Genomic DNA, 12,474 nt, shown 5'->3' on the forward strand with positions numbered 1-12,474 from the left:
GAAACACACAGATCCCAGAGGCAGTGGGGACCGTCCTTATTGCGCAGCGCGGCTCGCACATGCGCAGTAGGGAACCGGGAAATGAAGCCGAAAGGCTCCATTTCCTGATTCCCATACCCAAGATGGCGGCGGCAGCACCCAAGAAACGATCTACAGATCGGCTTCGGGTGCCAACATCGCGGAGCGCGCTGGACAGGTAAGTGTCACTATTTTAAAAGTCAGCAGCTGCAGTATTTGTAGCTGCTGGCTTTTAAAAAAAAAAAAAAACGCGGAGTCCCGGCGGACTCCCACTTTAATGAGTAACGATCGTAAAACAACGTGTCTCGGGTGGACTGATGTGCAGTGAGGAAAGCGCACCAGGCATTGTGTAACATCTCAGAAGTTGTGTTCATTAAAAGTCATTCTGTGAAGGCCAACGCATTTCAGGCTTTTCATTCCCCCTTCCTCAGGGGGTCCCACCAGGCGCTGTCAGGGCCTCCTAGCTGGGTCCTTTAGAACTCCTAAAATATGTTACCTGTAAACTGAATGCGACTCTTAATAAATACTACTTTGCGATTTCACTCAATGGGGGAGATTGCTTTTCAGAGGTGCAGCAAGGAGTGTTGAAAGTGTGCAAGAATAATACTGCACAGTATAATTTGCCCATTGAACCCAGGAACTCAATGCTGCAAATCAAGAGTGCTGCTTTTTCATCTTTGTATCTCCTGCCTTGCTGGCATTATAGGGTGTATTTTATTTACTGGCAATGTGATGTCTGAGCATTGTGGGAAGTGATTGGCCTCTGCTTGTGCACACCCTCTTATACTACCTTATCACTCTATACTGCAGACAGAGAATCCATATTCTTTAACAGCCACAATGTGTCGAAGCCGGAGTCCTCGTCAGTGCTAACAGAGGTAAGTGATTGGTTTGGTGTGTTTTTCAAAAATTATAAAAAAAACTGTCTGAATTTGCTGACCTGTGTGAGTTGTTAGTACTGTTTTTTATTTGGTGAAATAATAATTTTTTTCACTATATGGCCAAATATCAACATCCCTCAAAATGATGGAGTTCAAGTGTTTCCAGTGAAGCGTCCTGGTAATTCTACAGAATACAAAGTCATTGTAGATAATTTGTGCTCTTCCAACCAAGGTGAGGACCCTTTTGTGTTCCACTGCATCCCTGTGTACAAAGCCGGCTCCATAAAGACGTGGTGTGACCAGTTTGGTGTGGAGGAACTCGAGTGTCCTGTACAGAGGCCTGACCTCAACCCTACTGAACACCTTTTGAGATGATATGAAAAGCTGATGAAGATCCAGGTCTTCTCTACTAGGATCAATACCTGACTTCAACCCTACTGAACACCTTTGGGATGCATTGAAAGCCAATGGCGATCCAGGCCTTCTCTACTAGGATCAATACCTGACTTCAACCCTACTGAACACATTTGGGATGCATTGAAAGCCAATGGTGATCCAAGACTTCTCTACTAGGATCAATACCTGACTTCAACCCTACTGAACACCTTTGGGATGCATTGAAAGACAATGGTGATCCAAGCCTTCTCTACTAGAATCAATAGCTGACTTCAACCCTACTGAACACCTTTGGGATGCATTAAAAACCAATGGTGATCCAAGCCTTCTCTACTAGGATCAATACCTGACTTCAACCCTACTGAACACCTTTGGGATGCATTGAAAGCCAATGGTGATCCAAGCCTTCTCTACTAGGATCAATACCTGACTTCAACCCTACTGAACACCTTTGGGATGCATTGAAAACCAGTGGCGATCCAAGCCTTCTCTACTAGGATCAATACCTGACTTCAAACCTACTGAACACCTTTGGGATGCATTGAAAGCCAATGGTGATCCAAGCCTTCTCTACTAGGATCAATACCTGACTTCAACCCTCCTGAACACCTTTGGGATGCATTGAAAGCCAATGGTGATCCAAGCCTTTTCTACTAGGATCAATACCTGACTTCAAACCTACTGAACACCTTTGGGATGCATTGAAAGCAAATGGTGATCCAAGCATTCTCTACTAGGATCAATACCTGACTTCAACCCTACTGAACACCTTTGGGATGCATTGAAAGCAAATGGTGATCCAAGCATTCTCTACTAGGATCAATACCTGACTTCAATCCTACTGAACACCTTTGGGATGCCTTGAAAGACAATGGTGATCCAAGCCTTTTCTACTAGGATCAATACCTGACTTCAACCCTACTGAACACCTTTTGGGATGCATTGAAAGCCAATGGTGATCCAGGCCTTCTCTACTAGGATCAATACCTGACTTCAAACCTACTGAACACCTTTGGGATGCATTGAAAGCCAATGGTGATCCAAGCCTTTTCTACTAGGATCAATACCTGACTTCAACCCTACTGAACACCTTTGGGATGCATTGAAAGCCAATGGTGATCCAAGCCTTCTCTACTAGGATCAATACCTGACTTCAACCCTACTGAACACCTTTGGGATGCATTGAAAGCCAATGGTGATCCAAGCCTTTTCTACTAGGATCAATACCTGACTTCAACCCTACTGAACACCTTTTGGGATGCATTGAAAGCCAATGGTGATCCAGGCCTTCTCTACTAGGATCAATACCTGACTTCAAACCTACTGAACACCTTTGGGATGCATTGAAAGCCAATGGTGATCCAAGCCTTTTCTACTAGGATCAATACCTGACTTCAACCCTACTGAACACCTTTGGGATGCATTGAAAGCCAATGGTGATCCAAGCTTTCTCTACTAGGATCAATACCTGACTTCAACCCTACTGAACACCTTTGGGATGCATTGAAAGCCAATGGTGATCCAAGCCTTTTCTACTAGGATCAATACCTGACTTCAACCCTACTGAACACCTTTGGGATGCATTGAAAGCCAATGGTGATCCAAGCCTTCTCTACTAGGATCAATACCTGACTTCAACCCTACTGAACACCTTTGGGATGCATTGAAAGCCAATGGTGATCCAAGCCTTCTCTACTAGGATCAATACCTGACTTCAACCCTACTGAACACCTTTGGGATGCATTGAAAGCCAATGGTGATCCAAGCCTTCTCTACTAGGATCAATACCTGACTTCAACCCTACTGAACACATTTGGGATGCATTGAAAGCCAATGGTGATCCAAGCCTTCTCTACTAGCATCAATACCTGACTTCAACCCTACTGAACACCTTTGGGATGCATTGAAAAACAATGGTGATCCAAGCCTTCTCTACTAGGATCAATACCTGACTTCAACCCTACTGAACACCTTTGGGATGCATTGAAAAACAATGGTGATCCAAGCCTTCTCTACTAGGATCAATACCTGACTTCAACCCTACTGAACACCTTTGGCATGCATTGAAAACCAGTGGCGATCCAGGTCTTGTTTACTAGGATCCATACCTGACTTCAACCCTACTGAACACCTTTGGGTTGAATTGGAACACCAATTGTGATCCAGGTCTTCTCATCCAAGTCTTCTCATCCAACATCAGTACCTGACCTCCCAAATACAAATTCTCACAGCCACCCTCTACACAATCTTGTAGAAAGCCTTCCCAGAAGAGTGGAGGATGTCCTAGCCACCAAGTGAGACAAACTCTATATGGGATTGGAGGGAAAGTGGCTGATACAGGTGTGATGATCAGGTGTCTCCAATGAAGGGTTCTGTTAAAGTGGTAGTAAAGCCATGTTTTGAAAACTTGCTGACAGGCAGGATATTTATGATAGAAAAGACCCCATTGTTCTCTTCTGTCATCTGTCATCCGGCCTGTCAGCTGTCTTGTACACTGAGCCACTCATGCGCAGTTCTGTGTACATTTACAGGCTTCTGATCTGTGACGCGGTGATGTGACTCCCGCGCGCATGCGAGGGAGTGACGTCATCGCAGTCTGGTCATTCAATTGCTTGAAGACAGAAGGAATACAGAGTGAAGATGAAAGCACCCAGGACCCGCCGTATCAATCACACCACAGCTAAATATTCTGTGCATACTAGCACATTATGTCATATACTTGCGGGGGGGGGACCCTAAAAAGTAAAAATGTGCCAAACTTTAATACCGCTTTAAAACTACGTCATACTCCTCATGCTCGCTACAGCTACATGGGTGGAGGCGACTCCCTTTTTGGCTATAGCATCCTTTCACTCTTCTAGGATGGCCTTCTACAAGATTTTGGGGTCTCTGTGGGAATTTGTACCCATTTGTTAGGTCAGGTACAGATGGTGGATGAGAAGACCTGGCTCACAACCAGCATTCCAGTTCATCTCAAAGGTTGAGGTCGGGACTCTGTGCAGGACACTCTTCCGCACCAAACTCGTCAAACCATGTCTTTAAGGAGCTGGCAGTGTACACGGGGGTGCAGTCATGCTGGAATAGAAAAGGGTCTTCAGCAAATTGTTACCACAAGGTTTGAAGAGCACAATTGTCTACAATGTCTTTGTATGCTATAGCATTACCTGTATCCTTTCTTGGAGACACCTGAACTCATTGAGCTTTGTTCACATGCTTTTGGCCATGTATTTTAAATTGCATTTTTATTCCTGTCTCAATTGGAAAGTGTTCCTCTCACTTTCTGTAGAGTCATGGGGATTGGAAAGTGAAGGGACAGATCTACAGAGGGTAGACTGTAAATATTGCAACTTGGTGCCCGGGTTGCTCTTTGCTCTATGTGTTTGCCATGAGTAAACCTATATTCTTAAGCAGGTGTCTCCAAATTTTTAGTACAAGGGCCAAAGCATATATTTTTGAAATATTAGCAGGCTGAAAAGTAGCTTATGAGAGTCCTCCTTACATCAGGGCCCATATCAAGGTCCCCATCAATTTCCAAATACAAAAATCAAAAACAGTTGAGACTGTGTGCTCATTTCCCTATTTATGGGATGATCCTATAACTCCAAAATGTTAGAGTACTACTTGTGGGTTCATCATATATAACTTTCATTTTATTGGTCTTTACCACAAATAGTGCCCTTATCAGAGTCCACCCTTACATCAGGGTCCCCATCAGAGTCCACCCAAGAGGCAAGCTGGGACCATAAGCAGTCTTTGATCCTCAATCTGCACAGTAAAAATACACCGCTGACCGTAGCTGCGGCCATAGTTTGGAGACCCCACATCTAAAGAATGGGCAGATGACTTGGTGAGAGACTTGTATCCATCTGTGGACAGCTGATCTTATGCCTGTGATATGGGATCAGAGTGGGAGGATTCTGACATCTTTTCACTGAAGTTTTTATGAACAAGAGCCTAATAATGGCATGATATTTAAATTGTGACATTAAAGTTGGCTCTTTTGTTAAACTTGTTGGTCAGTCCACCCAAAACTGATATTTTAGAGTCTCTTCTCTGTCTGTCCTTCATCTGCACTCATCTCTCCCTCCTTCCACTCATTTCTTTTTCTCCTCCGTCTCGTCTCCTCCGTCTCGACTCCTCCGTCTCGACTCCTCCGTCTCGTCTCCTCCGTCTCGTCTCCTCCGTCTCGTCTCCTCCGTCTCGTCTCCTCCGTCTCGTCTCCTCCGTCTCGTCTCCTCCGTCTCGTCTCCTCCGTCTCGTCTCCTCCGTCTCGTCTCCTCCGTCTCGTCTCCTCCGTCTCGTCTCCTCCGTCTCGTCTCCTCCGTCTCGTCTCCTCCGTCTCGTCTCCTCCGTCTCGTCTCCTCCGTCTCGTCTCCTCCGTCTCGTCTCCTCCGTCTCGTCTCCTCCGTCTCGTCTCCTCCGTCTCGTCTCGTCTCCTTCGTTTCTCCTCCTTCGTTTCTCCTCCTTTGTTTCTCCTCCTCCGTCTTCTCCTCCTCCGTCTTCTTCTCCTCCTCCTCCGTCTCCTCCTCCGTCTTCTCCGTCTTCTCCTCCCCCGTCTTCTCCGTCTTCTCCTCCTCCGTCTTCTCCTCCTCCGTCTTCTCCTCCTCCGTCTTCTCCTCCTCCGTCTTCTCCTCCTCCGTCTTCTCCTCCTCCGTCTTCTCCTCCTCCTCCTCCGTCTTCTCCTCCCCCGTCTTCTCCGTCTTCTCCTCCCCCGTCTTCTCCGTCTTCTCCTCCCCCGTCTTCTCCGTCTTCTCCTCCCCGTCTTCTCCGTCTTCTCCTCCCCCGTCTTCTCCTCCCCCGTCTTCTCCGTCTTCTCCTCCCCCGTCTTCTCCGTCTTCTCCTCCCCCGTCTTCGTCTCTCCTCCTCCGTCTCTTCTTTCTCCTCCGTCTCCGTCTCGTCTCTTTCAACTCCGTCTCGTCTCTTTCAACTCCGTCTCGTCTCTTTCAACTCCGTCTCGTCTCTTTCTTTCTCCTCCGTCTCGTCTCTTTCTTTCTCCTCCGTCTCGTCTCTTTCTTTCTCCTCCGTCTCGTCTCTTTCTTTCTCCTCCGTCTCGTCTCTTTCTTTCTCCTCCGTCTCGTCTCTTTCTTTCTCCTCCGTCTCGTCTCTTTCTTTCTCCTCCGTCTCGTCTCTTTCTTTCTCCTCCGTCTCGTCTCTTTCTTTCTCCTCCGTCTCGTCTCTTTCTTTCTCCTCTGTCTCGTCTCTTTCTTTCTCCTCCGTCTTCGTCTCTTTCTTTCTCCTCCGTCTCGTCTCTTTCTTTCTCCTCCGTCTTCGTCTCTTTCTTTCTCCTCCGTCTCGTCTCTTTCTTTCTCCTCCGTCTTCGTCTCTTTCTTTCTCCTCCGTCTTCGTCTCTTTCTCCTCCGTCTTCGTCTCTTTCTCCTCCGTCTCGGAAGTTTAGGAGTAACGTGTTGGTCAGCTTTAGTTTTTCCCTGCTTAGGACAATGCAGTGGGGGAAGTCAGAACATCCAGAGACAAAAAGAGAGATTCCATCACTGGAGTCTGTTGGAGATCCATGATTCCAGGGATGGTCTGAACCCCCCCCCCCCCCCCCCTCCACCTGTAGCTGAAATATCACTTCTGGGTGGGCTGACCATTCATATTATAATCTTACTTGTTACAGATGCAAGTCTCGTCACATCCTGTCCTATTTTTATGGCCCCGATTAACATTTTCCTCTTTTGATTCAGTTGGACAAAGTGGAAGGCGTGTTTGAGCGGCCCAATGATGATGTCATTCGCGCCATTTCCAAAGCGCTGCGACAAGCTCTGGGGATCTCACTGTTCGGCATCGATATCATTATAAACAACAAGACGGGCCAGCATGCGGTCATCGACATCAATGCATTCCCAGGTGAGTCTGCGCAGTATTTAAAGCCACATAGTAAAGCTGAACTGTTGGAACATCTGGCTGTTATCCCTCCTGTACATATCTGATTTTTCCCTCATTTCTGTTTCTGTACTGGTGCCAGCTAGGACAGGAAGTGAGGAAAAAAATGTGTTCACTGGGGGGGCACAGAATACAATAAAACCTGATGATGTTCCTAACACTGCTCTACTCCATCTAATGCTAAAAATACATTTGTGGCCGGACCTTTAGAATGCCTTGATGTTGCCTCCATTCTGCTGATTGGACAGCTTACAGTGTAGGGCCAACAGCCCTTCAAATGAATTCAACGAATGTGTAGTTGTCCTGTTTAACTACAAAACACCTCCCCCACACCACATCCTCACCTCAATAACATAAGCAGGGCATTTGTAAAGTTTATATCCGACTAAGGTAAACACCTGGTATCTAGCACCTCATCCCAAGAAGTCAAACCTGCAAAATGGGTTGGAAGGGGATTATCGCGGTGCTTACAGATAATAATGGAAACCGTACATATATAAAAAAAAATATACATTTTTATGAACATGATTAACCACTTCAGCCCCGGACCATTTGGCTGGCCAAAGACCAGAGCGTTTCTTGCAATTCGGCACCGCGTCGCTTTAACTGACAATTGCGCGGTCGTGCGACGTGGCTCCCAAACAACATTGATGTCCTTTTTTTCCCACAAATAGAGCTATCTTTTGGTGGTATTTGATCACCTCTACGGTTTTTATTTTTTGCGCTATAAACAAAAAAAATAGCAGCAATTTTGAAAAAAAATGCATTATTTTTTACTTTTTGCTATAATAAATATCCCCCAAAAATATATAAACATTTTTTTCCCCTCAGTTTAGTCCGATATGTATTCTTCTACATTTTTTGGGTAAAAAAAAAATAGCAATAAACATTTGATTGGTTTGCACAAAAGTTATAGCGTCTATAAAATAGGGGATAGTTTTATGGCATTTTTGATATTTTTTTTTTTTTCTTTACTAGTAATGGCAGCGATTAGCGATCTTTATCGTGACTGCGACATTATAGCAGACACGGACAATTTTGGCGTGATTTTTGGGACCACTCACATTTATACAGCTATCAGTGCAATTAAAAATACATTGATTACTGTGTAAGTGTGACTGGCAGTGAAGGGGTTAACCACTAGCTGTGTGTCCTAGGGAGTGATTCTGTGGGGAGGAGGGGCTATGTGTGACACGACACTGATCACTGCTCCCTATTACAGGGAGCAGTGATCAGTGTAATTAGGCAGAATGGGGAGATGCTTTTTTACATTAGCATCTGCCCGTTCTTCCTCGCCGTGAGACGATCACAGGTATCCCCGCGGACATGGTGTCCACGGGACCCGCAATCAAGCTCACGGAGCTCCTGGCAACCGCAAGTCGCCTCTTAATGTGCCAACGTACAGGTACTATAATCTGCCTATACATGCCCTTCTACAGTATACAATATATCTGCATGAGGCGGTCGGGAAGCTGTTAAAAACCAAACATAACAATTCGTTGAGTTTTGTTGAACATCTCCATTATGGTGGTCATGCAAGAGGGGTTCCAGTTGAACAAAGATTAGATATTCGTATGATATCCCAACATGTTTCGCCTTATGGCTTCATCAGGGAATATACAAATCAACCTCAAAGCAGGGTGTGTTCTGTGGTCCAGCAGAGGAGAACTGGGCGGGGTTGACAACCCTGCTTGAGATTTCAGTGCAGCAGAAGCAGCATTGTTCTGCATTTTTTTTATTTATTTCAATTTTTTTTAATGTAGCCCTTGTGTTACAAAAGTGTCAATTCACTTCTTGTAGGATGCAAATCATACAATATAATATGAACCTCCTATAGCACTTTTCATATGGGTTGCTCACTGCGACCTTTTCCACTCCTGTACATGTTATCTGATCTCCAGGACACAGTGCAGGCAAGTACAATGAAGTTACAGAATGTTCCAGCACCTGCATCCATGTTAATGACATCCCGGTATTAATATGAAGAGATCTCTGCTTCTTCCCTTCCATAGTGCAGTGAAACTGCATAACAATGAACTGTTCTCTCTCCATGCATAAATATGCAGCAAACTCGATCCGTTCTCATTATCGGTTTTACAGATTAAAGTCCTAGCCGAGGTCAGAGATGAATACATCATGTATGCTTGGTCCACCTAGCATCAGGATGAGAAGGTGCATTATCCATGGAGGGGCTAATTAAAAGGGCAAGAGCAGTTATATGACAGGCCGATGAAATACAAAATGATCAACGCTCTCGGCTTCACAAACTAAATACTGATTCTTTAGAACATTGCAGGTTTCTGGTCGTTGAAGACATGAACAGAAAGGCGCATACACATTTTTCTTTCTTTACATTATATTTAGATTTTTCTCTCTCTCAAATTCATGTAAGCTTTCTTGGCAAGACCAGATATACATTTTAACATTGCTAAAGTTATTTAGTTGTTATGGACTGGAATGGAGGGGGGGGGGGGGGGGAGAAAGAATTGGTCTCAGAGACACAATTAGAATCTTCAAGACCCCGGTGCAAAAAAGCATGAAGTGCCCCCTGAGCACCCCCCCCCCCCCCAAATCCAAGCCCTGGGCTTCCAGTTCTGGGAAGGGCGTCCATGGACATCCTCTCAGAACCCTGCCTCCCATTTGCCCACTGAGGCGCCACATCTAGCCGATCACAGTAATGGGCCAATCACAGCAGCCCTTTACCATGTGATCAGCTGATCACATGTAAACACTTGCCTTTTATTGGTAGTCCTTTTTTCTGAAGCTATGACGGTGGGAAGAAAGGAGATCCGTTAACCGGCAAAACTGTCAGTACATTATTTACACTGATAAGGGGAATTAATTATCAGTGCTGCCTATCAGTGCTCATCAGTGCCGCCTATAAGTGCCACCTATCAGTGCCTCCTCAGCAGGACTCTGAACTGACAGCGTCTCTTGTACAGCCCAGAGCCTGCACTGACAGTTTCCCCTCCATCCTCCCTTACACTGATGGGGGAGGAAAGAGCTGAGCTGATCTGCTCCTTCCCCTCCCACCCCTTCTGAGATGAGAGGAAGGAGAGAGGCTCGGGAGGAGAGGAAGGAGAGAGGCTCGGAAAGAGAGGAAGGAGAGGGGCTCGGGAGGAGAGGAAGGGGAGAGGCTCGGGAGGAGAGGAAGGGGAGAGGCTCGGGAGGAGAGGAAGGGGAGAGGCTCGGGAGGAGAGGAAGGGGAGAGGCTCGGGAGGAGAGGAAGGAGAGAGGCTCGGAAAGAGAGGAAGGGGAGAGGGGCTCGGGAGGAGAGGAAGGGGAGAGGCTCGGGAGGAGAGGAAGGGGAGAGGCTCGGAAAGAGAGGAAGGGGAGAGGCTCGGGAGGAGAGGAAGGGGAGAGGCTCGGGAGGAGAGGAAGGGGAGAGGCTCGGGAGGAGAGGAAGGGGAGAGGCTCGGGAGGAGAGGAAGGGGAGAGGCTCGGGAGGAGAGGAAGGGGAGAGGCTCGGGAGGAGAGGAAGGGGAGAGGCTCGGGAGGAGAGGAAGGGGAGAGGCTCGGGAGGAGAGGAAGGGGAGAGGCTCGGGAGGAGAGGCTCGGGACGAGAGGAAGGGGAGAGGCTCGAGGCTCGGGACGAGAGGAAGGGGAGAGGCTCGAGGCTCGGGACGAGAGGAAGGGGAGAGGCTCGAGGCTCGGGACGAGAGGAAGGGGAGAGGCTCGAGGCTCGGGACGAGAGGAAGGGGAGAGGCTCGAGGCTCGGGACGAGAGGAAGGGGAGAGGCTCGAGGCTCGGGACGAGAGGAAGGGGAGAGGCTCGAGGCTCGGGACGAGAGGAAGGGGAGAGGCTCGGGACGAGAGGAAGGGGAGAGGCTCGGGACGAGAGGAAGGGGAGAGGCTCGAGGCTCGGGACGAGAGGAAGGGGAGAGGCTCGAGGCTCGGGACGAGAGGAAGGGGAGAGGCTCGGGGTGAGAGGAAGGGGGGGAGAGAGAGAGAAAGAGACCAGAGAAAGTATCTCTCAATCTCTCCTTCTTTTAATCTCTCTACTTCCTTCCATTTCTCTCTCTTCCTTCCTTCTCCTCCACATCTTCTCTCTCTCACTAGAAGTGTATAAAGAAGCAGGAGATCTTAAAGTAGGACATGAAATGGCAACAAAGTATTCTTGGTGTCGGGTTTAGGAGGTCAGCGATTATCCTTCTTGTCTTTACAGGGAGATTGTGTTATCAGCCATTTCTATTTCGAGTTTAGAAAGAATACAAAAGTGATTTGGATGGAGATCTTGCTGTAGTCAGAAAAAAAAATTATAAAAAAAAATTAAAATATATATATATATTTTTTTTTAAATGACCCCTTTAAGAAAATACTAAGAAAAAAGAAATGTCCTTTAACTAAGTGCACTGTGTCCGGACACCGGACACAATGCACTATGGAAAGTGCCATGTCAATGCAATCACGAGATTGCAGATGTGGCGCTTCATTGGCGGGGTTTGGAGATGCTTTGTGGCGCAAATGATCGCGCCACAAAGCATCCGCCCGGCCGAGTGCTTTGTTCTCTGTGTGAGAACAAAGTTACTTCTGGCGGGCTACAAAAACATGGCCGCCGTGAGAACTAATCCTGGTGTGTTCAATGGAGAGGGAAGGCCCCTCCCCTCTCCAATTAGCACATGAAAACAAGGAAGTAATGGACTGGCCACCGCTGCATTGGTAAGATTATTCCTATCTTCTGACAAAGTGGAGTGCATAGGCTTTACTGAGCAGAGCCAATAATAGTTGTTACATTTTTATCAGATAACAGCTACGATCTCATCAGCACTGAAAAAATGTAATGAAAGGGTGTCCTGCTTCACAGAGGGAGACATGTGTCTGGCAGGAGAGGAGAGGGGGATGGGGGACTGCTGAGTGCTGATCAGAGCAATGCTTTTCCTGTTCACCACTAAATCCCTCTCTCATCTGTCCTGTCCTATCATCTGTCTGTCTATCCCACCATCCATCCATCCTACTGTCTGTCTATCCCACTATTCATCCATCTATCTATCCCTCTGTCTGTCTGTCTATCCCACCATCCACCCATCTATCTATCTATCTATCTATCTATCTATCTATCTATCTATCTATCCCTCTGTCTATCCCACCATCCATCCATCCATCTATCTATCCCACTGTATGTCTGTCTATCCGACCATCCATCTATCCATCCCTCTGTCTATCCCACCATCCATCCATCTATCTATCCCTCTGTCTGTCTATCCCACCATCCATCCATCCATCCATCCATCTATCTACCCCACTGTATGTCTGTCTATCCAACCATCCATCTATCTATCCCTCTGTCTGTCTATCCC

General features: G+C 46.9%; 1 protein-coding gene across 3 annotated transcripts in view; it reads left to right on the plus strand.

Moving 5' to 3' along the window:
- Positions 1-12,474, plus strand: part of ITPK1 (inositol-tetrakisphosphate 1-kinase) — a 218,963-nt gene that overhangs the window by 201,786 nt on the left and 4,703 nt on the right. For all 3 annotated transcript variants that reach the window (XM_077466732.1, XM_077466731.1, XM_077466730.1), the window contains 2 exons: positions 829-896; positions 6,980-7,142. In XM_077466732.1, coding sequence (XP_077322858.1) covers positions 829-896; positions 6,980-7,142 — 231 coding nt within the window. The remainder of the gene's footprint in view (positions 1-828; positions 897-6,979; positions 7,143-12,474) is intronic.

Source organism: Lithobates pipiens, unplaced genomic scaffold (genome assembly GCF_037356315.1).
Source record: "Lithobates pipiens isolate NorthernLeopardFrog02 unplaced genomic scaffold, aLitPip1_a1.2 Scaffold_37, whole genome shotgun sequence".
NCBI lineage: Eukaryota > Metazoa > Chordata > Amphibia > Anura > Ranidae > Lithobates > Lithobates pipiens.